Source organism: Gracilinanus agilis, chromosome 4 (genome assembly GCF_016433145.1).
Source record: "Gracilinanus agilis isolate LMUSP501 chromosome 4, AgileGrace, whole genome shotgun sequence".
NCBI lineage: Eukaryota > Metazoa > Chordata > Mammalia > Didelphimorphia > Didelphidae > Gracilinanus > Gracilinanus agilis.
This window is the reverse complement of record NC_058133.1, coordinates 199,422,616-199,442,790: the sequence shown is the minus strand read 5'-3', so window position 1 is coordinate 199,442,790 and position 20,175 is coordinate 199,422,616. Positions and strand designations below refer to the sequence as shown.

General features: G+C 38.6%; 1 protein-coding gene across 2 annotated transcripts in view; it reads left to right on the top strand.

Moving 5' to 3' along the window:
- The window catches only part of LSM12 (LSM12 homolog), a 28,552-nt gene that overhangs the window by 6,674 nt on the left and 1,703 nt on the right, over positions 1-20,175 (top strand). For both annotated transcript variants that reach the window (XM_044671858.1, XM_044671859.1), the window contains 2 exons: positions 16,438-16,547; positions 17,552-17,678. In XM_044671858.1, the coding sequence (XP_044527793.1) occupies positions 16,438-16,547; positions 17,552-17,678 (237 nt within the window). The remainder of the gene's footprint in view (positions 1-16,437; positions 16,548-17,551; positions 17,679-20,175) is intronic.

Genomic DNA, 20,175 nt, shown 5'->3' with positions numbered 1-20,175 from the left:
ACTAAATACCTACTATGTGCTGGGCACTTTGCCAGTTTCCAGGCATCAAAATGCCAAGAAAGAAACCATCCCTGTCCACTAGGAGTGTGAGGGAACTGTGGGGATTATATAACTATAGAGAGAATAAGTAGAAGTAAATACTCAGTGGTTAGAAGGCATTGTGAGAGAGAGGGCACCAGCAGTTGGGAGGATCAGGAAAGTCTTCACATAGTAGGTGGTGCTTGAGCTGCTTCTTGAAGGAAAAGGATTCCTTAATGAGGCAAAAATTAATTTAATTAACAGGTGGAAGAAATGTCCAATTTATACTGTCTTCTAAGTAATATACCAGTTTTTTCCAAGTCAGTTGCGTTATTACTATTGATCTAGAGTTAGGTGTATTTTCTTATCTAGGGAATGGGGGGGAATCTCCATCAACAATTAAGGGAGCAGGGGTGCTCTCTATCCATTGAAACAGTAACTGAGGTGACATGGAACTGAAACCTTTAATCCACCAAAAGGCTTACAAGGTACAAGGGGTGGCAAATCAGAAGGTTCTGAAGTTTCAGTTCTAAGGCTACACAGTTGCATGTAGTCAGTTGCATATTCTTATGAAATGTTTCATCCAGCCAGTCTTTGGGCACCCTATTCTTTGAGGCCCAGAGCTTCCTAGTAAAGTTAACAATTTAAGCTGGCTGTGGGCTATTTTTTCCCCCCTCTTTTATACCGACACGGTTCATGACGCATGACATTTGACATACCTTAGTAAGACAGTTCTGATTCAGATTTCTTTATTGAGAGAATACCTTCTTCATGATTTCTGTGGTCATTTAAGAAGATTTGAAGAGATATTTTCTATACCTGCAATGTGTATTAGAGTGAGAGACCTAGCACTTGAGAAGAGGGATGTGCCCAAGTAGACCATGGGGAATGTGTGGCATCAGGGGAAGTCGCCTTCCTCAAAGTTATAAATAAAACACATATCTGTTATGCAGGGGCCATTTATTGTGCAGGTTTGCAGATTGTTGGTGTTCCTGTAGATTCTGCTAATCACATTTTAGACTTTTCACATTTTACTTCCTCCCCAGAATAGTAGAGGAGAAAGATATGAGTAACCCCATAAAGCCCCTATAGCTCTGGTAGCTGAAACTCATGGTTCAATGAACTTGGAAGGGCCTCTGGGGTTCATTTATTAGTTCTTCACATTGTCATGTGCAGATGAATTTGGGGGGAAGTTATTTTGGATTTCCCCTCCCTAATAGCCATCGAGGAAGTATCTTATTTATTTATTTTTTTTTAAACCCTTACCTTCTGTCTTGGAGTCAATACTGTGTATTGGCTCCAAGGCAGAAGAGTGGTAAGGGCTAGGCATTGGGGGTCAAGTGACTTGCCCAAGGTCACACAGCTGGGAAGTGTCTGAGGTCAGATTTGAACCCAGGACCTCCCGTCTCTAGGCCTGGCTCTCAATCCACTGAGCTACCCAGCTGCCCCCCGAGGAAGTATCTTTTAAGATACTTTTGAGTTTTTTCCTTTATTAGAATTAGATTTGTAGAGAGAAACAGCAGCTGGGGTTTTGCAAGCATCTAGAATAGTAATGAAGTTACCCTTATTTGTGGTTTTCGAACTTGGGGTCTTTGGTGTGTAGGAGTGTGTTTAAGGGAATATTTAAATGCTTTAAGATGCCTATGAGAAAGATGTTGGCATAGTATTATGTCGGCATTACCTTTTCAAACTTTCTACCAGTGGAAGATAGGCCCATTTTGGCTGATCTTGCTGGCTTTGTAACTGTTTTGCTTAATTAAACCCTTCATTGCCATTTGTTCATTCTAGACCATCAGGAAATGGAGAAAAAGGTATTTTAAAATGAGGAACATTTAACAACTTCTGCCCCTAGAGAAAGTATTTACCTGCAACCTTTTAGGAATGAGCTAGGTCTGTAGGCAAGTGTTTTATGTTACTTCAGGAGGTAATGCCATTTATTTCCATTTATGGGAAGGGAAAATCATATGAAAATATGAAAACATTCCAAATCCAATCCTTAGTGATCTGGATCTTAGGTTTTATAATGTCTTAGCCTAGTGTTCAGCTCCATTAGTGCATATAATCAAGAATTGACTCAGAAGAAAGCTTATCCACTTCTTGAGGCTATGAATAAGCTATTTTTGATCTTATGATCAGAGTGAGGAGCTGGTGATATCATTTTACTTTTATTGGAGTTGACTATTGATATTCCATGGTAAGGAAATAAAGATTGTTTATAGGTCTTTTGGCTCTAGGTCATATAAAATTGAATCAATCCATGTCTCCTTTTAGTGTTAAGGAAGTGGTTGAGTACGTTCTAAGGCATACAAGCTGGATTCTTTTTGGTAGATACTATAGGACAAGCCCTTTTTTCCTTGGCAGGGAGTTTATAACCTAGTAGGGTAAATAAAATAAATTGCTAATAAAGTTTCTAGGTGAGGGAGGGGAAAGTATCAAGTGCAGGACTGTTCAATATGTTTGCTCTGAGCTACATGTGTATTACTAATTAATATTTCATAGGGGAAGGAGGAATATTGATGCCAGCACTTTTCTCAGATCTTAGGTAAGAGAGGCTATTTCCTTGAATGTCATTACCCATATTACCCTAGGTCTCATACTGAATCAAGTATTATATGGTCAGTTGTCAGAATGTATCATGACAGCATTGGCAAGTTCATCACAATCTTATTGAATACCAAAATAGCTTAAGAATTCCAGGGTCATGCTATTTGTGTATTGATATATTAATGACTATTTGCTAGATATTAGATATGAGATTAAGCTTTTAAAAAAAGGAACAACTATGTCCTCTAATCCCTGAAGAAGAAAACCAATCAGAAAACATTTTTTAAGCACCAGGCTCTTTGGATACAAAGATATTAAATGAAATGAACTTTGTGGTTAGAGGGCTTCAGGTTTACTGAAAAAAACATGTATATAGATAAGTATATACAAAGTAAGTGCAATACAAGCTAATGTGAGGGGAGAGGCACTAACAACTGAGGATGTATAAAAAAGACTGCATGTAGGAATTTGAACTGAGCTTTGAAGGAGGCTAGAGATTCAAAAAAGTGGAGGTAAGAAAAGAGGGCCTTCAAGGAATGAAGAATGCAAAGACATAGTGTAGGAGATACAGCATTGCGTGTGAAGCCCAATGTGGCCAGACTTAAAAGCATTTGAGAGGAGTAATGTGTAGTAAGCCTGGAAAGGTAGAATGATAGATTCCTTGAATGTCAGAACTGAAAAAGAACCTTAGAGATTATCTTGGTAAACCCTTCCATTTTAATATGCATTTGCCTATTTAGATCAGCATATTCTATATATTTGGAACAGGTCTTGACCATAAACTTAACTGTAAACTTCTCAGAGAACACTTCTAGAAGAATAGAAAGGGATATATAAAGTTAAATTAAGATTATTTGTGAGGGAAGGAACCAAAATCCATAGGTAATCTAAACTTTTAGTTTAAGCAAATGTTTCAGTCTTGTCTGTCATCTATTTTAAGAGGGCTGCCAACAAGCAATTCAGTTCCTTTTAGCTCCCTCTGGTCATTCCATTGCATAAATCCACTCAGGTGAGGAGGCAATGCAAAGAATAGAATTGACCATCTCTTAATAAATGAAAGATGGCATCTGGAGTTGACAAAAGGGAGTATGTATGGGGTAACATTAAGAAGAAAAGGTGAAAGAAATTGTATTCTTGAAAGGAGCTAATATCAGTGACTATCTCTGATTGTGATATTTGGTCACACTTAGGAAAGAAGTTGGTTTTGGTTTACTGTTTGAATTTTGCCACTTTCAAAATTTAGACAAATGGAAGATTCAAAATAATCTCAGTTCATTTTTGGTATTTATAGATTGGAACGTGTTCCTGAGGGTTGAGGTTTTTCTAGCTATTGAATTTTGATAGATGCTGTATACCCATTAAAGTCAATTTCAGCGGAGTCAATGTGAGGCACATAAGTATCCCATCTTATTTTGCCCACCCCTCCCCAGGGGCTGTCACTACATGTTCTGAAAATGGCACAGTCACCATGTACTTGGGTATGTGTATATTTGGAGGGGGGAGATAGAGGGAAAGTTCATATCTGAATGAGATCTAGAGTGACATTTTTACTAAACAAATATAAATTAGTTTGAATTAAATTCATCTTCCTACTAAAGAATTAGTGGATAAAGTATCAGATTTGGAATCAGGAATGAAGTATTAAACTATTTTACTATAAATTAATATAAGTAACTATTGGGAGCCAGTGTAAAGGATACAAAGTAAAGACAGATATTGCCCTCTAGAAGCTTATATTTTAGTGGTGGAGATAGCTAGGCAGAGAAACTTTGGTCCAAAAGTTATAGGGATGGTGAGTGGTGCCATTATTTATTTATAAACCCTTACTTTCTGTCTTAGTAACAACTCTTCAGACAGAAGGGCAAATGGGGCTAAGTGATTTGCCCAGGGTCACATAGCTAAAAGAGTGAACCAACCCAGGTCCTTTTGACCTCAGACCTTGTGCTCTATCCACTGTGCTACTAGTTGTTCCCAATAGAGGGACCCATTTTATTCAGGATCACTAGCAGAGTTACTTTGATAATGGTTGTAATTCCAGCACTGAAAGTTGGTGAGGATGAGGAAGGGAGTCTGGGGTGAGGTGGATAGAAAGAGAGGAAGGTTATATTCATCTAAAAATCATCCAGCTAAGCAGTTGGTGATAACATGGAGGAGATGATTGGAGAGGAGAAAATGAAATGAAGCGTGGTGGTTGGGGCTGTCCTGAAATAGTGGTCTGGGAGAGACAAAAAAGGAGAGTAGAGTCCCCAAGGTGAAAGTTCTTCTAGGGTTTGGTTCTGAAACTTTTTGGACTCAGGACCCCATTGCACTCTTAAAAAGGATTGAAGACCTATCCAAAGAGTCTATGTGGGTCATATTGATACTTATTACATTAAAGATTAAAGTGTCTTAGTATTATTATGAAAATAGTTTTGACCTCACAGAACTCCTGAAAGGATTTTGGGGACTTCTAGGGTTCCCTGTGCCACGCTTTGAGAGACACAAGAAGGAGGGATTGATGTTTGAAAGCTTGGTTTCAAATCCTATCTTTCGTATTTACTAACTGTATAATCAAAGGCAAGTTGTTTAATCTCCAAGCATCAGTTTTATCTCATCTGTAAAACGAGAATAATTATCTGAGGACTATCTCAAAGGTGGTAGGGATCAAATGAAATAATCTGTAAAATGCTCCATAAAAGATGTCAGTTGTCATATTGATAGTAATCAGCCTGACCTGTGAACTGGTACATTGGTCCATTAGCTCATTAGATAGTGGAAGACCTTAGAGTCCTGATTGTAAAGTCATTGGATCATATATTTAGAAGTAGAAGGGACCTTTGGTACCATTTAGTTCAGTCTCCTCATTTTATAGATGAGAAAATGGAGACTGAGTGGTAAAGGGACTTGCTCAAGGTCAAATATGCAATAAAGGAGCAGAGCTGGGATTTGAACCCAGGTCCTTTTGCTCCTGGTCTAGTATTTTTCCCCATTATATTGGGCTGTTTCATCTTCCCATCTCCATCGATAGAAGCATAATAAACATTATAGCACATGCAGTGGAGCTAAGTTTTAACCTGTTTATTATTCCCCATGATATAAGGGCCAGATGGATGGAAAAATATGCTGTGGTAAAGTTTTAGTTCTGGACTCTCCATAGGTCTGGCCAATATAAAGACTTGAAAAATTGTTTGTGGAGTAAAAGAGCTTGTTTCTGACTTGGAGAATCTGAGGATTGGAAATTAAAATAAAATTTACCATGTGGTATGATGGAAAGAAGATTGGACCAGAAGCCAGAAGACTTTGGTTTTAGTCACAAATAAGTCTACTCACTCAATTCAATCACTTGATGTTTTTGAATTAGAAGAACTTTAAGGTCCCATCTTTTTTTTTTTTAAACTCTTATCTTCTGTCTTAGAATTGATAATAAGTATTGGTTCCAAGATAGAAGAGTGATAGAAGGTAGGCAGTTGGGGTTAAGTGACTTTCCCAGTGTCATACAGATAGGAAGTATCTGAGGCCACATTTTGAACCCAGGACCTTCCATCTCCAGGTTTAGCTCTTTATCCACTATCTAGGTATCCCCGATCTGTCTTTTTTTTAAGGTTGGCAGAAACTGTCCATGGCTTTCTCTTTTCCCTTTTTTTCTCTTAGTTCTTCAAAGTTGTGGGAATTAAATATTATAGGACATAGGTAGTTGGGCTGTGTCCATAATTCAGAGATGCTATTCTTCTTCCTGATTCTTAAGTAGATGACCGAGTGTGTCTTTAGAGCTATACACACAGCTAGCATTTCTTGAGGCCTTTAACTATGTGCTTCATTGGATATAAATCACCTCTTGTATGATTGATGGGCTCTCCTACCATCCCCTCAAATCCTGATCATCTTCATTTGCTTATTTTAGTACCTTTGGATGGTACTAACATAAGATAATTTGGTTTCTCCTTTGAGGCTGTGGCTATAATTGGTAAAGGAAGAAAACTGAGTGTCTTGGACAAAAGTCCAGAGTAAATCATTTGTATATTCCCCTCAATTGCCCCAAGCCACCCTTTGATCTTTTTGTGTGATTTAGCATTAATGGCTTGTTGATTTATAGTCAAATTTCAACTTGGTTGCCAGCCTAGTTTTCATTCTTGCAGGTTCACATGATTGATTTCAGAGTAATCCTTGATTTCAGTGGTAGATGAAATAAGAAATGACCCTTGCATACAGCAGGTTCATAAATTCAAGCAGACATGAGATGTTGTCAACATCAGGTACAGAAGCTTTTTATTTGACAGCACAGTTATGTGTTAACTACTAATCAAAGCTTTTAAAGCTAATTATAATGTATAGTTTTTCTTTTCTTTTAAGCTATGTGAAAAAGCAACTTTTTAATAAAATGTTTGTGGCCTGGCTGATTATATCTTGGATTTGGTTGTTTATTGCATTATGGATATGATAGTGTTTAGATATACTTATCATGTAGGAAACCTGAAGATTGTTTTTTAGTGGGGGAGGTGATGATTATGTACCCTGAAATTATAAAGCATCATTCATGCCCAAAGCACTCATGTTTGCATATTCTCTTCATAGCATTCCTGGGAGGCTAAGAAGAGGTGAGTGAGATCCTGTTACATAGATAGAGAAACAAGGTCTAGGAAAGTTAAGTGTTTTGTTTAAAATATTCTGATTAGTGATGGAGCTAATCCTCAAACCAGATTTCCTGACTCCTAGTTTATCACTTAAATGACCAGTCCCTTCATTCAAGCCCCTTTCCCCTCTCTACTGCATTATGGCAATAACTTCCTGATCCAACTCTCCTGACTTCTAGTCTCTTCTCTCTCCAATCTATCCTCCACACCATTCTCTACACAGCTGCCAAAATAATCTCATTTTATAAAGCAGGAATCCAACTATATAATTTCCTTGCTTATAAACCTTCAGTAGCTCCTTGTGATTTCTAGGAAAAAGGTGCCTTAAATTGGCATTTAAAGTTTCTTATACTCTGGCTGCAATCTTCTTTTTTGTGTGTGTTTATTAATGATGAAATTAATCAATTATTTTAGTATACAGAGAACAAAAAAAGATAGTTGTATATGAAGCCCTTTACCAGTGTTGGCAAAGATTTCCAAGTTCATGTGCCCGCCCTCCCCCTTCCCCCGCTGGGCATTTGTGCCAGTACTTCGACAATGCTGCTCTAAACTGTTACAGTTTGTTTTTTTTAAAAGCATATATTAGTGGCAGCTAGGTAGCATAGTAGATAGAACTCTAGGCCTAAAGTCAGGAGAGCTTGGGTTCAAATTTTGGCCTTAAGATATTTCTAGCTGTGTGACCCTGAAGTCACTTAACCCTGATTACTTAGTCCTTGCTGTTTGTCTTAGAATTAATACTGAGAGAGTTTTTTTTTTAAAGCCTATATTAAACAGTAATAACAAGATTGCCCTATATGTACTTCTTGAACTTTTTTGTTTTGGTGTATTTTAATGTTTTACTAATTTTTTTTTCCCCATCTCTTAGCTCAACATTATTCTTCCCTTTCCCCTTCCCATAAGAAGTCTAGTCAGGCAAAAGAGATCAGTGCTGCTCATGGCTGAAAATGTAGATTCTGTTTATAGCCCACTTTTCAGACTTATAGCATATTATGTCTCTTTTTAAATTTTACATTGCAGCTAAGGTGGCTCCCATTTGCATACATTTGCAACTGTCTGTCCCCTGTGCCTGGAATGTACTTTTTTTCCATTTAGAATAGCTACCTCCCTTCATTTAAAGCTTAGTTCAGACCCTGCTGAGGTACTCCCTCCTTGAAACATTTCCTGGTCTCTTCAGATTCTAACCCTTTCCCCTGCAGTTACCTTGTATTTCCGTTGTATATATTTTGTTAGGTTGAATGGCATAGTGGATGGAGAACTCAAGTTAGGAATATCTGGGTTCTCTGACACATCATAGCTGAGGGACTGGGCATATCACTTAACCTCCAATGTTCTAGTCAACTTTCTAAGGCAAAATCGTAAAGAAGGTTTTGGTCTATATATATATGTGAAAGTCTTTACCAGACCACCCCTCTACTTATTACAGGTCTGGTCGTCCCCCCCCCCCCAAAAAAAAAATTGTATATGGGTGCATATTCTTTTCTCCTACTGGTCCTTGAGGGCAAGGAGAGTTTGTTATATGGCTGGGCACATAGTAGGTACTTAATAATGCTTATTGATTGATTCTTTTTCTTTTTCCCTCTGTGCTTTTATATAGTCTGTCCTTCGTTCCTGGAATTTAACCTCTTTTTATCTCTTGGAGTCCCTGCTTTTCTTGAGGTTAAACTTCCCTAATAACTTGTTCCTTCTTCAAATGATAATGTATACACTTACATGTTTACAAGTTATCTCTCCTGCTCTCCTCAGTAGAATGTAAGCTCCTAAAGGATAGGGATCATTTATTTTATAACAAGCATGATCAAAAGCTTTTTGCAGTTCAATTGATCATCTTGCCCTTTTGGGCAGTAGGCTACACAGTCAAAACACTTTTATTTTTAAAGACTCTAGTTTCCTGAGAGGTATATGGTTAGTGTATATTGGGCTGGACTTACAGGTTCAGATCCCAAGTCAGACACATAGCTGAAGCTCTGGGCATGTCATTGAGCCTTTGTCACTCCTGTAAAATGGGCATGACACTAACATTTAGCTCCCAGGATTGTGTTTAGGGCCAAATGGGATGTCAAGAACTTTGCAACCTTTAAATGTCTGTAGCTCAAGACAAATCTCTATGATAAACATCATAATTTAACTCTTGGGCCATTTCCAGTCTGTGATCATTAGGATATATGAATACTTTTCCCCATAGTATATAATTTACTACTCTCACAACATTTCTATGCATCCTCCTCTTTATGGATGAAGCTGAGGCATGGAAAGGGAAAGAAAATCCTAAATGCTTAACAGTGGCAAAAAAAATTTTTTTTTCCCTTTTTAACAAAGTTGCTAGTAGAGTTTTCAGTGAGAACAAAACCACCTTTCTGTTCAGACAGGTTGCATTATTTAAAACTAAAAGGTAAGTTATATTCTCAGTTTATAAGCTTGGTAGACATGCAAAAGAGCATGTAGAAAGATGACTGAAAATGGCATTGAAGAGTTGTATTCAGAGAGGAATTTTGTAGAAAAAAATAAAAACAGAGCCATAGCAAGTAGCTATAATGCCAACCTGCATGAAACCAGAGGGTTTAATATCTGAAAAGGTTGTGAGATTTTCATATCTATGGAAAGAGTCCCTTGAGAGCTTGCATGTTATAGACTTGGAGCTCATCCCAGAATTGAAACTAGTCATATTTTGTAATTGAGGTGAAGCTTGTCCTGCTGCTCCCTTTAGTCACCCTAAGTTTTTTTTTGGGGGGGTGATGGTGGTGGTGGTTATAGCAGTTCTTAGAGAATTGAAGTAACTCCTACTGCCTTTATCTGAGGACAGCTGATTGCAAGGCTCAGAATAATATTAAAGAAGGAGGAGCTGAATTGCTCTGTGGGTGAGGAAATCACACTCAACAGGTTTCCTTTTAGATGGCCCCCTTCTCTTGAGCTGGGAGGCCTCTGGTTTCCTTGAGGCTTAATGGGATTGTAGATCTGGACCTGGGATTGGAATTTTTTAGAGGCCCAGCTGCCTTCATTTTAGAATGAACCTAGAGAGATTAAGGGACTGCTCCAAGTCAACACAGGCAGTAGGAAGGGAGATCAGGGTTTGTATCATGGTCCTATGCTTCCAAATCCAGGCTTTATACTTCATCTTCTCATTACTTCTGGTGGTCATCAATTATATATTTTGGTCATCAGTTAATTATCATCTTTCAAAAAAACTTACTACAGGGATGTATTTTATTGTTTTCTTTTCTCTTTGAGTGGAACCAGAAATGTGTTTCTGGTACTCATTAGTTCATCTGCTAGCTTTTTTTTTTTTTTTTTTTTTTTTTTAATCTTTGCCTTAGCAACAACTCTTAAGACATAATGGCAAGGGCTAGGCAAGTAGGCTTACCCAGGGACACAGCTAGGAAATGTCTCAAGCCAGGTTTGAACCCATGTCCTCCTGATTGCAAGCCTGGTGCTGCTCTATCTTCTGTGCTACCTAATTGCCACCATCTACTAGTTTTATAGGGCTTTGAGTGTGGTTAAGAATCTTTAATATTAAAATGCCTTGGTATCAAGTTCTTGCCCTCTCTTTCTTGGCTCACTCTGGGGTACTATATAAAATGACAACAAAAAGGATTGGTTAGCAGAAAAGGAAGAAGATTCTTAAATGGTTTCCTAGGGATGCTTGCAAAATGAAAGGAAGCTGCAGGTTAAACTAAAGTCCCAGTGTCTAGGGAGTAACTGCAATTAAGCTGTGAGTCTACCAGTAACCAACGTTTTATTTAACATTTGTCTGGTTGCTTGGGCCCACGGTGCTCATTCTCTGAAATTGCTGGTACATTTTATGTGGTTTCTATTTAGGAATTGACATAAGCCAGAAAGTTGGCATTGACAAAGGTGCTGAGTATTGTAAATAAAATCCTGATGCATGTGGAATGATAGAAAGTATAACAGATCTGGAGTCAGAGTTTACTCAGTTGTAAAATGAGGAGAATACACTAGCGTGCCTCAGGTCTAATCTAGCTCTAGATCTTATCTATCTATGATCAGGGTTCATATCCTAGCTTTGATATTATGTGACCTTTCTCAAGTTATTGACCTCCTTGGGCCTCTTTTCCTCCCCTCCAACATGAAAGTAGTAGAGTAGATCATCCCCCAAGGTCCCTTTTAGCTTTATACCTGTGATCTTATGATGTATTTTCTGTGAAGTTTTGCCCTACCAAGCTTGTAAATAAATCATATAACTTCCAAGGGCAATTTTTTCTCTTCTTCCAATAAGTTTGACAATATTTTGACTGGGAATCATGTGGGTGTAATTCAACCTAGGAAAATACTGAATTTATGAATACAATTAGGCAGTGATTCTTTGCTTTATAATGGGATTGACTTTCAGGAGCAACTTAGGCACAACTTATTTTTAATATTGATTTTCTTTCTAGTTATGACCTTAATAGACACCAACAAACATGAATACTTACATTTGCAAAGAACAAAAAAGAAACTATGAATCTCTTTGTATACCACTTGATTTTTTTAAAGTATATATTAAATTTAATTGAGAATACCAATATTCTCCAGTCCCCTTCTGTACTGTCTTTTCTCTCTGGATGTTTAGTTTTCATTGATACTCTTTTTCCTATCATTATTACTCTCCCATCTCCTCCTAAAAGTCTTCTCTTGTAATATATAAGTATTGCCACATAATACATTAATGTACTGGCTGTCTGATAATCTATTGCTCTGCATCTTCAGCCCATCATTTCTCTGCCAAAAGGTGGGAAGCACAATTAATAATCAGTTTTCTGGAGTGCCAGTTGGTCATTGCAGTGATCAAAGGAGTTATGTCTTTCAAACTTGTTTTCATTTATGTTGTTACAGTCACAGAATAAAATTTTCCTTGTAGTTCTTTATCATTTCACACAAGTCCACAGTTTTAAAAAAATCTCTTGTCATTTTTTGGGTCATTTTTTATGGTATTCTAGAACACACTACTATAAAAGGTACAGCCTTACTCTTGAGGACCATGGTCTAGATTTTTTTTTTTTTTTATGGAGATTTTCCTTGTCCTTTGGTCACTAGTAGTGAAACCTAGATACTAGAAATTTGCTTTCGGTTATCTTGGAAGAGAAGGGAAACAGGAAGTTTAGTAGTTCTCTTGAAAGTCTTACACTTAATAAGGAAGAGGTTGCTAATATATCAGGTTATGTTTTTCAGATTTCCATCAAAATAAACTATTGAACAGATTGCTAGAGGTTCCTGAATGAACCAATCTGAACCTCCTGTTTCCCCCTGGTGTGATTGTGAGTGCCCACCTACAGTTGAGCTGTTGATCAGAAAGAGGACTGATCTGCAGTAAAGTGAAAGAAAATTTCTTTCCATTTTAACTATTATTTGGGTGATAGATACTTATAGGGATTAATGTTGAATTATATATCTCAGTTTCTTTTCTTTTTTTCTTTCTTTTTTTTAGACCCTTACCTTATTGGCTCCAAGGCAGAAGAGTGGTAAGGGTAGGCAATGGGGGTCAAGTGACTTGCCCAGGGTCACATAGCTGGGAAATGTCTGAGGTCAGATTTGAACCTAGGACCTCCGGTCTCTAGGCCTGGCTCTCAATCCATTGAGCTACCCAGCTGCCCCCTCAGTTTCTTTTCTAAAATGAAGTCAGAGTAGATAGTCTCCAAGAGTTTTTTCCAGCTCTTAATATTTGTCAACTTTGTGCTATTTGAATTAATAGGAGGAAATCAGAATTAGAATAAGTCCAGGTATCTTGAAAATCAGTGAAGTTTTTGATGATAACACATGCTGGTCCAGAAGTAATAAGTCTGTTTAACAAGCATTGAATGAATACAGCTATATGCCAGGCTTTATGCTGCGTGTGTAGATTCAAAGACAAAAAACAAAATTGTCTGTCACACACACACACACACACACACACACACGAGGGATACCAGTTAGGAGCTATTTTAATGAACAAGACTGGTATTGATTACCTGAACTAGAGTGACACTGTGAAGAGAACAAAGAAAGAGGAAATGTAAAAGATATTGTGGACATAGAAATGACAGGATTTGACAACTTAGAAGATATGTGTGAGTCAAATGAGGGTGAGTTAGGAGTTGAGGAAAATACTGATGTGGTGAACCTGGCTGACTGGAAAGTTGGTGGTACTCTTAGCAGAAATAGTGCAATTGGAATGAGTGAATTTATGAGGGAAGATAAATGCCACCCACGGGATCTCCATTTGATGATAGGAGATTAGAGCTCAGGGGAAAGACTAGGGCTGGATATATAGATCAGAGACTTATCTGCATAGAGATGATAATTAAACACATGGGAACCACAGATGTCAGAGAGAAGAAAGGAGAGAGTCAGACAGGTAGTAGAGAACCAAGAAAGAGATTATCAAGGAGTATGTTATCAATGCCATATGCTGCAGAAAGGTCAAGAAGAATGAGGACTGACAAAAAAGGCCATCCGATTGGACAAAAAGAGATTGGAGAGTTAAATCATTAGCTACTTTGATTCTGCCTGCTCATGTGGCAGACAGATAGGTGCAGGTTTTCAGTTGAGTGCTAAAGTTGGAAGCAAAAGAATTGAGGACTGAGTCATAGAGGATGTGAGACCAATGAGTATAGACTTATAGGAATTTAGATTTGAAAGACAGTAGAGGTTACCAGGCAGTAGACTGAGGAGATTGGAAAGCCTAGTGAAGGTTTTTTGAATATATTTGTAGGCAGAAGCAGATAAGGAGAGATTGAAAATGGGTGGGGCAGTCTGTAAGAGAATAGGGAACAGGAAAACAAAAATTTATACTTATTGAGGTGTTTTCTAGTGGTTCTTCCATGGACCTCATTATCCACCAGTATTTGGGCTGCATTCAAATCCTAGGACTAGAAAAAAATAGCAAGATTATTTAGTTTAGTTCTCTGCTTCCAGATAGGGCTTTGCTTAAACTCTTGCAAATATTTGTTTTTTTCTTTAAAAGTCTCTGGAGATGTGGCTATATAGCTAGTTTGTCAGAATGCTATTCTTAATGTTTAATCTAACTCCCTTCTGAGATTTAAACTTATTTTATCTATTACCTCATTGTGCCACTCCCCTTCGCCTCCAAAGCATCCTTTCTTATATTTGAAGACTGGCTTACCCCAGCCTTTGCTTCTAAACTGACAGAAGTTTATTATTAGATTTTTTTTTTTTGGTAAGCATTCTTAAACTTGCTTGTTTCTGAATAGACTGGGTTCTAGTGGTTTCAAGCTGTTAACTGGTCTCTTTAGACTATATACATTTTAGTTGGAACATTCAAATGATATAGTCAGCATAATCTTGTCAGAAACAGCTTTCATCTGGTCCAATATTGGGTGATTTTGTTTTCCTGCAGTAAACATTTTTGAAGGAAGTTTGGACTGTTGAAAATGAAAGACTGCTAATGTGGCAGACATCTGCACAACTGTCTCCCTCCCTACCCGCCCCTTCCCTTTTTTTCTGGCTGTGCTGGGGTCTCATTAGGGAGCCATACTCTGAAGCTTTGCAGCCCTTTTATTCTTCCCCTTCCTGAAGTCTTTATTCTTTCCCTTCCTGAAATCTTCTGGCTCCAGGAGCTAGTCCAAAGTTCAGCAGAATGTATATCTCCCCCTCTCTGAAGAGAGTTGTCTTAGCGACCAAAGACTGACTGCTGCTACTTAAAATATGCCACCAGCAGCTCTTCCATAGAAACTGTTTTAGAGGCCAGGAGCCTCTCTTGGTGCTGTTTTTTGCCAAGGTCCTATGGAGTGATATCTATCTTGTATACTTGTTTCTTTAAAGTTTCTTTCCAGTGATCAGAAATAGCACAAGAGGACTTGATGAGATATGTACAGTATTTCCAAGGCTTTGAGTGGCCAGGTGTTTTAGGTACTATGTGAAAAGACTGAGAATTACTGGAGGGTTTGTTCTTTTTTTCTTTTTCATCTATTTCCTTCAAATTGGAATGTCTCTGTGTACCCAAATTGACAAGGCAAGGGAAAGTTTTTTTGGCAGAAATTCTGTGCTCTGGATTGTAATAAATTTCTTTTGAAACTCAGATGGGAGGCAGTGGGGCAGTGTATTTAGTGCCTTGAAACCTGAGGGTGATTGTTTTCTTCAGGAATCTCCTGTCAGACAGCCTTAACATATTACCATCAGAAAATTTTGACTTAGCTATGAAGAACTAAATATTTTGGTTTATTTTTCTTCTTCCTTTTGACTCATCTATGGTTGTGCCAGAGTTGTACTTTTGAAGAAAGACTGCAAAAATGAGATTGTATTCCCAGTTGTACCTTCTGATACTTGGAGATGCTAATCTCTGAGGTACTATGTGCACAATGCAGATTCAGCCTTCCCTGTATTTAAGAAGTTGATGTTCTGGAGATGAGAAGGAACAATCTTTGTGTGCCTGGAAGGCTTACCAATATTAATAGTCACCAGTATTAGTAGAGTTAACTGTTGCTTAGCCATGTTAATGTGAGGGAAGAAGCATTTATTAAGTGCCTAATTTGTGCCAGGCATTGTGCTAAGTGTTATAAAAATAGATGGGAGTAGTGACAGGAATAATGCAAAACCAGAAATAATTTAAAAACATTTGTTTTTGAAATCATATGCCTTTTCTTGGTAGACTGACCTTCTAGATCTGTTTTGACAGATAAAAGTGAATTTTTACACCATTGGGAACTGTTACTACACTGACTGATAGTATGGATGTGGAACCAAAAATCTTTTTCGGTGTTGGGGGAAAGTTGTTGGATTGGAAATATGGATACACATAAAAAGAACTGTCCCAACAGGTCACTATCTGTACCATGTATTGTTTCTTCTCCAGTTTCTATTCCACCAGAGGGCAGACAGGGTCCAGAAAATAGAATTCAAGCCATCTATTTTACTGTTGAAAGATTTTTGTTTGTTTTATAAACCAGTGTGTTCAGAAGTGTAAATGGGAAATAATGATTTCATAGACTTAGGACTCTTCATGTGAATGTAACTTACAGAGGTGGTCAGAAAGGGACTTCATAGGCTCCAATTTTTTACATCTCAAGGGTTACTATGTTGTTACACCACAACTTTGAAGATCAAAACTGAAAAGCAACTAATATTTCTGGCTTAAGCATGAAGGTTTTTTTGTTTTTCTTCTTTGCAAGGTTGCTTGCTTAGGTTTTCTTTGTTGAGGACATAGAATCCACGCAAGCCTGTCTTTCTTAGCCTCTCTTCTTTAGCCTAGTTACTACTTTTTTCAGCATGTTACTTGGCTGGTGGGAAGAGCGGAACCAAATGTCTTAAATTTTCTCTTCTTTCTGTCTCTTAGCTTGCCAGCAAAGCTCGAACAGAGAAAGAGGAGAAGCTGAGCCAGGCCTATGCAATTAGTGCTGGTGTCTCTCTGGAGGGACAACAGCTTTTCCAGACCATTCATAAGACGTAAGTAGTTACAGGAGGGGAGTGGGTGGAGATTGGTTGTCTTTTCTATTTCTTTCTTCTTATGAAAGGTGGTCACTCACTGTCAAATGCTTAGCCATGCCATCTGTTTGTAGTCTTATAGGTATTCCTAGTCCCTGTCATTATTACTCCTCTTTTATGATGAGCACAGGGAGTAGAAGAGTACACAGATTTTGCTATAACTGCTCTATCAAGGCCAATACCCTTGTTACTGCCAATAAGACCTTTTGCCATAGCACAAGTCATTTGACATTCCACTGGGTCCTCTGGCTGTTGGAAAGATGAAAGGTATGCCCTTTCCTTTCATGCTGTCTTCACCTGCCCCTTTTAAATGCCAGGGCTTGAACTCACAGATGGCAGCTGGTATCACTGTTATCATGAGGACAAGCTTTAAGAATCTGAGCATTTACAGGTATGTGAAGGAGCCTCTGTTAGGATTCTTGGTATAACCTGGTGCATTGTCCAGCCATCTGATACATAAGAGGAGCCAGGTAGGGCAGATGGCCAAGCTAGTTAGTTTATCAAGGTATAAGTTATAGCTCTTTTGCTATGAGAGGAATTGTCTCTCTCCAGGACTCCCTGGACTTCTAAGTTGGATCCAGCAGCTCAAGTCTAGCTTTTGTTTGAACCTGAGCTTGGTTTGGAATTCTGAGTCTACAACCATCAGGCAAGTGAGTCTCTCTGGGGAACACAATTTTCTGACACTCTTCACGTCACTCAGACTGTAGAGTGGCTCCCCTGAGCCTCACTTTTGTTTGTTTGGTGTTACCTTGGTTCATTTTAAGTGCATATCCCCTTCTAAAAGGAATCTTAATGTATGGTGATTAGCAAGTGTTCCATAGCTATCCCTTTCTTTACATGTTTGTATCTGGTGCTCTGGTATCTCTTGGGCCCATTCCTTTAGGGTGCTGTCCTTGGGAGTAGAGAATGTGATATGCTTAAGACAACGAAGTGGGATTTCACCTTTTCTCTTCTCCCTCTCCCAGCATTAAGGACTGTAAATGGCAAGAAAAAAACATTGTAGTAATGGAAGAAGTTGTTATTGCACCTCCCTATCAAGTGGAAAACTGTAAAGGCAAAGAAGGGAGTGCACTGAGCCACGTACGAAAAATAGTAAGTACGAGGAACGCGGCCCTGGGCAGAGGATGGTTCCTCAATGTTCATCTTCCTACTTCATGGCAGAATCATGTAGTGAAATATCTTCTGCTGCTTTTTGCATGTTTTCCAGCACGTCCTGCTGCTTACCACCAACTTGTTATGCCTTTTACTTTCGATTCTACTGATTATTTATAAACATCCAGAGCAGCAGTTCTTAAGGGGTACAGGGAGAACCTGTGTGGTGAAGAGGATTCTTTGCTCCTTAACTGCCTCTACGGTATCCACTGTTGTGTGGAACTGGGATCAGACCATCTGTCATTAAACCTCTCTTCATTCATTTTTTCATTCTGTGTTTAGTGGCTGCTGTGTGCAATGCTCTGTGCTAGCTGCTGTGTGGAGATGCAGAAGGAAGATCCTTATTTCACTGTCTTTAGTAGGGGACATCAGATATGTACACAAATAATTGTAATGTAGGACATGATTATGTCCTATATGTAATTAGGGGTGTGAATGAAGTGCTATAGGAATTCAGCCATAGGAGATTATGGCCAACTGGGGAAACTGGGAAAAGTTGAACAGGCCTTGAAGAAAAGGGAGGAATTAAACAAAGTTACCAAGCTAGCACCCTCAGTGTCATCTTGGATTCCTCTTGCACACTCACTCCCTACACATGGATTTTGTTACCAGGTGGCGGTGTTTCTACCTGTACAACATTCCTTGTATATTTTCCTCTTTCTCCTATTCCTGCAGCTACCACCCTTGTGTGGATCTCTAGCACCTCAGGCCAGGTCAATTGTTGTAGCCTTCCAGTTGGTCTCCCTGCTGCAAGACTACTCTAGTCCATGCTCCATTTATCTGTCAGTGATTTTCCTAAAGAGCAAAATGTGACCATACCAGTGGCTCCTCCAATAAACTATCGTCTCCTTGGTCCCTCCAGGATCAAATGTAAAATCCATGGTTTGGCTTTTAAAGCCCTTCAGAATTTGATTTCTTCCTAGGTTTTCATTCTCTTTACATCTTATTTTTCTCTACCTACTCTATGATCCAGTTATAGTCAGTTCTATTATAATGCTTGTTTTGAAAATGTGAGTTTGTTCCAACATGATGGATGTATTAGGGAGGATTTTGAACATAACTCAGATTTGAGTTTACTTATATATGAAAAACATCAAGAGTGAAGAAAATGGCATCAATCATAATTACTCACAAGCCTCAAGCCTTCCAATGCCCACTTCCTCAAATAGTATCAGTTCTTTTTCAAGGTAAAATATCATTTATTGTATATCTTCTGGTGTACTAGGAACTGTGCGCTGGAAGAAGGCTGGTCCTCAACCCCCTACCTTTCCCAGTTATCTGCCATGGCCTCTGGGTCATTGTTCCTCACCTCTTAGGAATGGACCACTTAGCAGCTAGAGGTCAAAGATAGCTGGAGATCACTGGCACTATCACTATTGTAGTATTTTTGTATTTTATTAACTATTATGATATAAAGCTGTGTTACTATTTTTATTGGGTTTTCTCTTATTTTATTACAGATCACTGATAAAAGTTTTTGGGCATTGGGTCCTTAAACATATTTTCCCCTTAAGCTCTGTGGGTTGTTTTTTTGTTTGTTTGTTTGTTTTTGCATAGCACACTGCTTTTTGGGAGCACATATGTCAAGTTATAGCAGAACTGTACTATAATCTGATTGCTGTTGCTCACACACAATACTCTTTTATTTCTTGACTCCTGTACCATTTTTTTTTTTAACCTCTTCTGTCTTAGAATCAATACTGTGTATTGGTTCCAAGGCAGAAGAGTGGTATAAGCCAGGTGATGGGGGTTAAGTGACTTGGCCAGGATCACACAGCTAGGAAGTGTCTGAGGCCATATTGGAACCCAGCACCTTCTGTCTCCAGACCTGGCTCTCAATCCACTGAGCCACCTCCACTGCCCCTGCCTCTGTACTTTTTTAACTGGAACCTTCACTTCTTCCCTCTGTCATTCCTGGCCTCCTTTAGGACTTGGATGAAATCCCACCCTCTACAAGAGGCCTTTTCCTGGTCTTTTCCATTTATACTGTATCTATCTTGTACGTATGTAGTTATTTGCATGTTGTCTCCCTCATTGGAACTTGAGGTTCTTGAGGTCAGGGGCCATGTTTTGCTTTTCATTGTATCCCAGTATTTCTAGGGCTTAGCACAGTTCCTTGCACATATGCTTGCTGATTGAGAAAGACTGTTAGCCCTTTTGGACTAAGACAAGTATCTGGCTCTGTCCTCTCTATCTGAGATGGTCAGTATTAGTTGTTCTTCTTTGACATTAGAATATCTTTCCCAAATACTACTGTATTAGCCTTTAACTGATCTTCCCTTCTCCCTGCCTCCTACTATATCCTGAATACTTTTGCCAAAGTAATTTTCCTAATACCTAGTTGATTACTTTCTCAAAAATTTTCAGTGGCTTCCTGTTGCCAGCTGAATGAAGTCCAAACTGCTTAGCCTGCCATTCAAGACTTGCTTGCTTCATC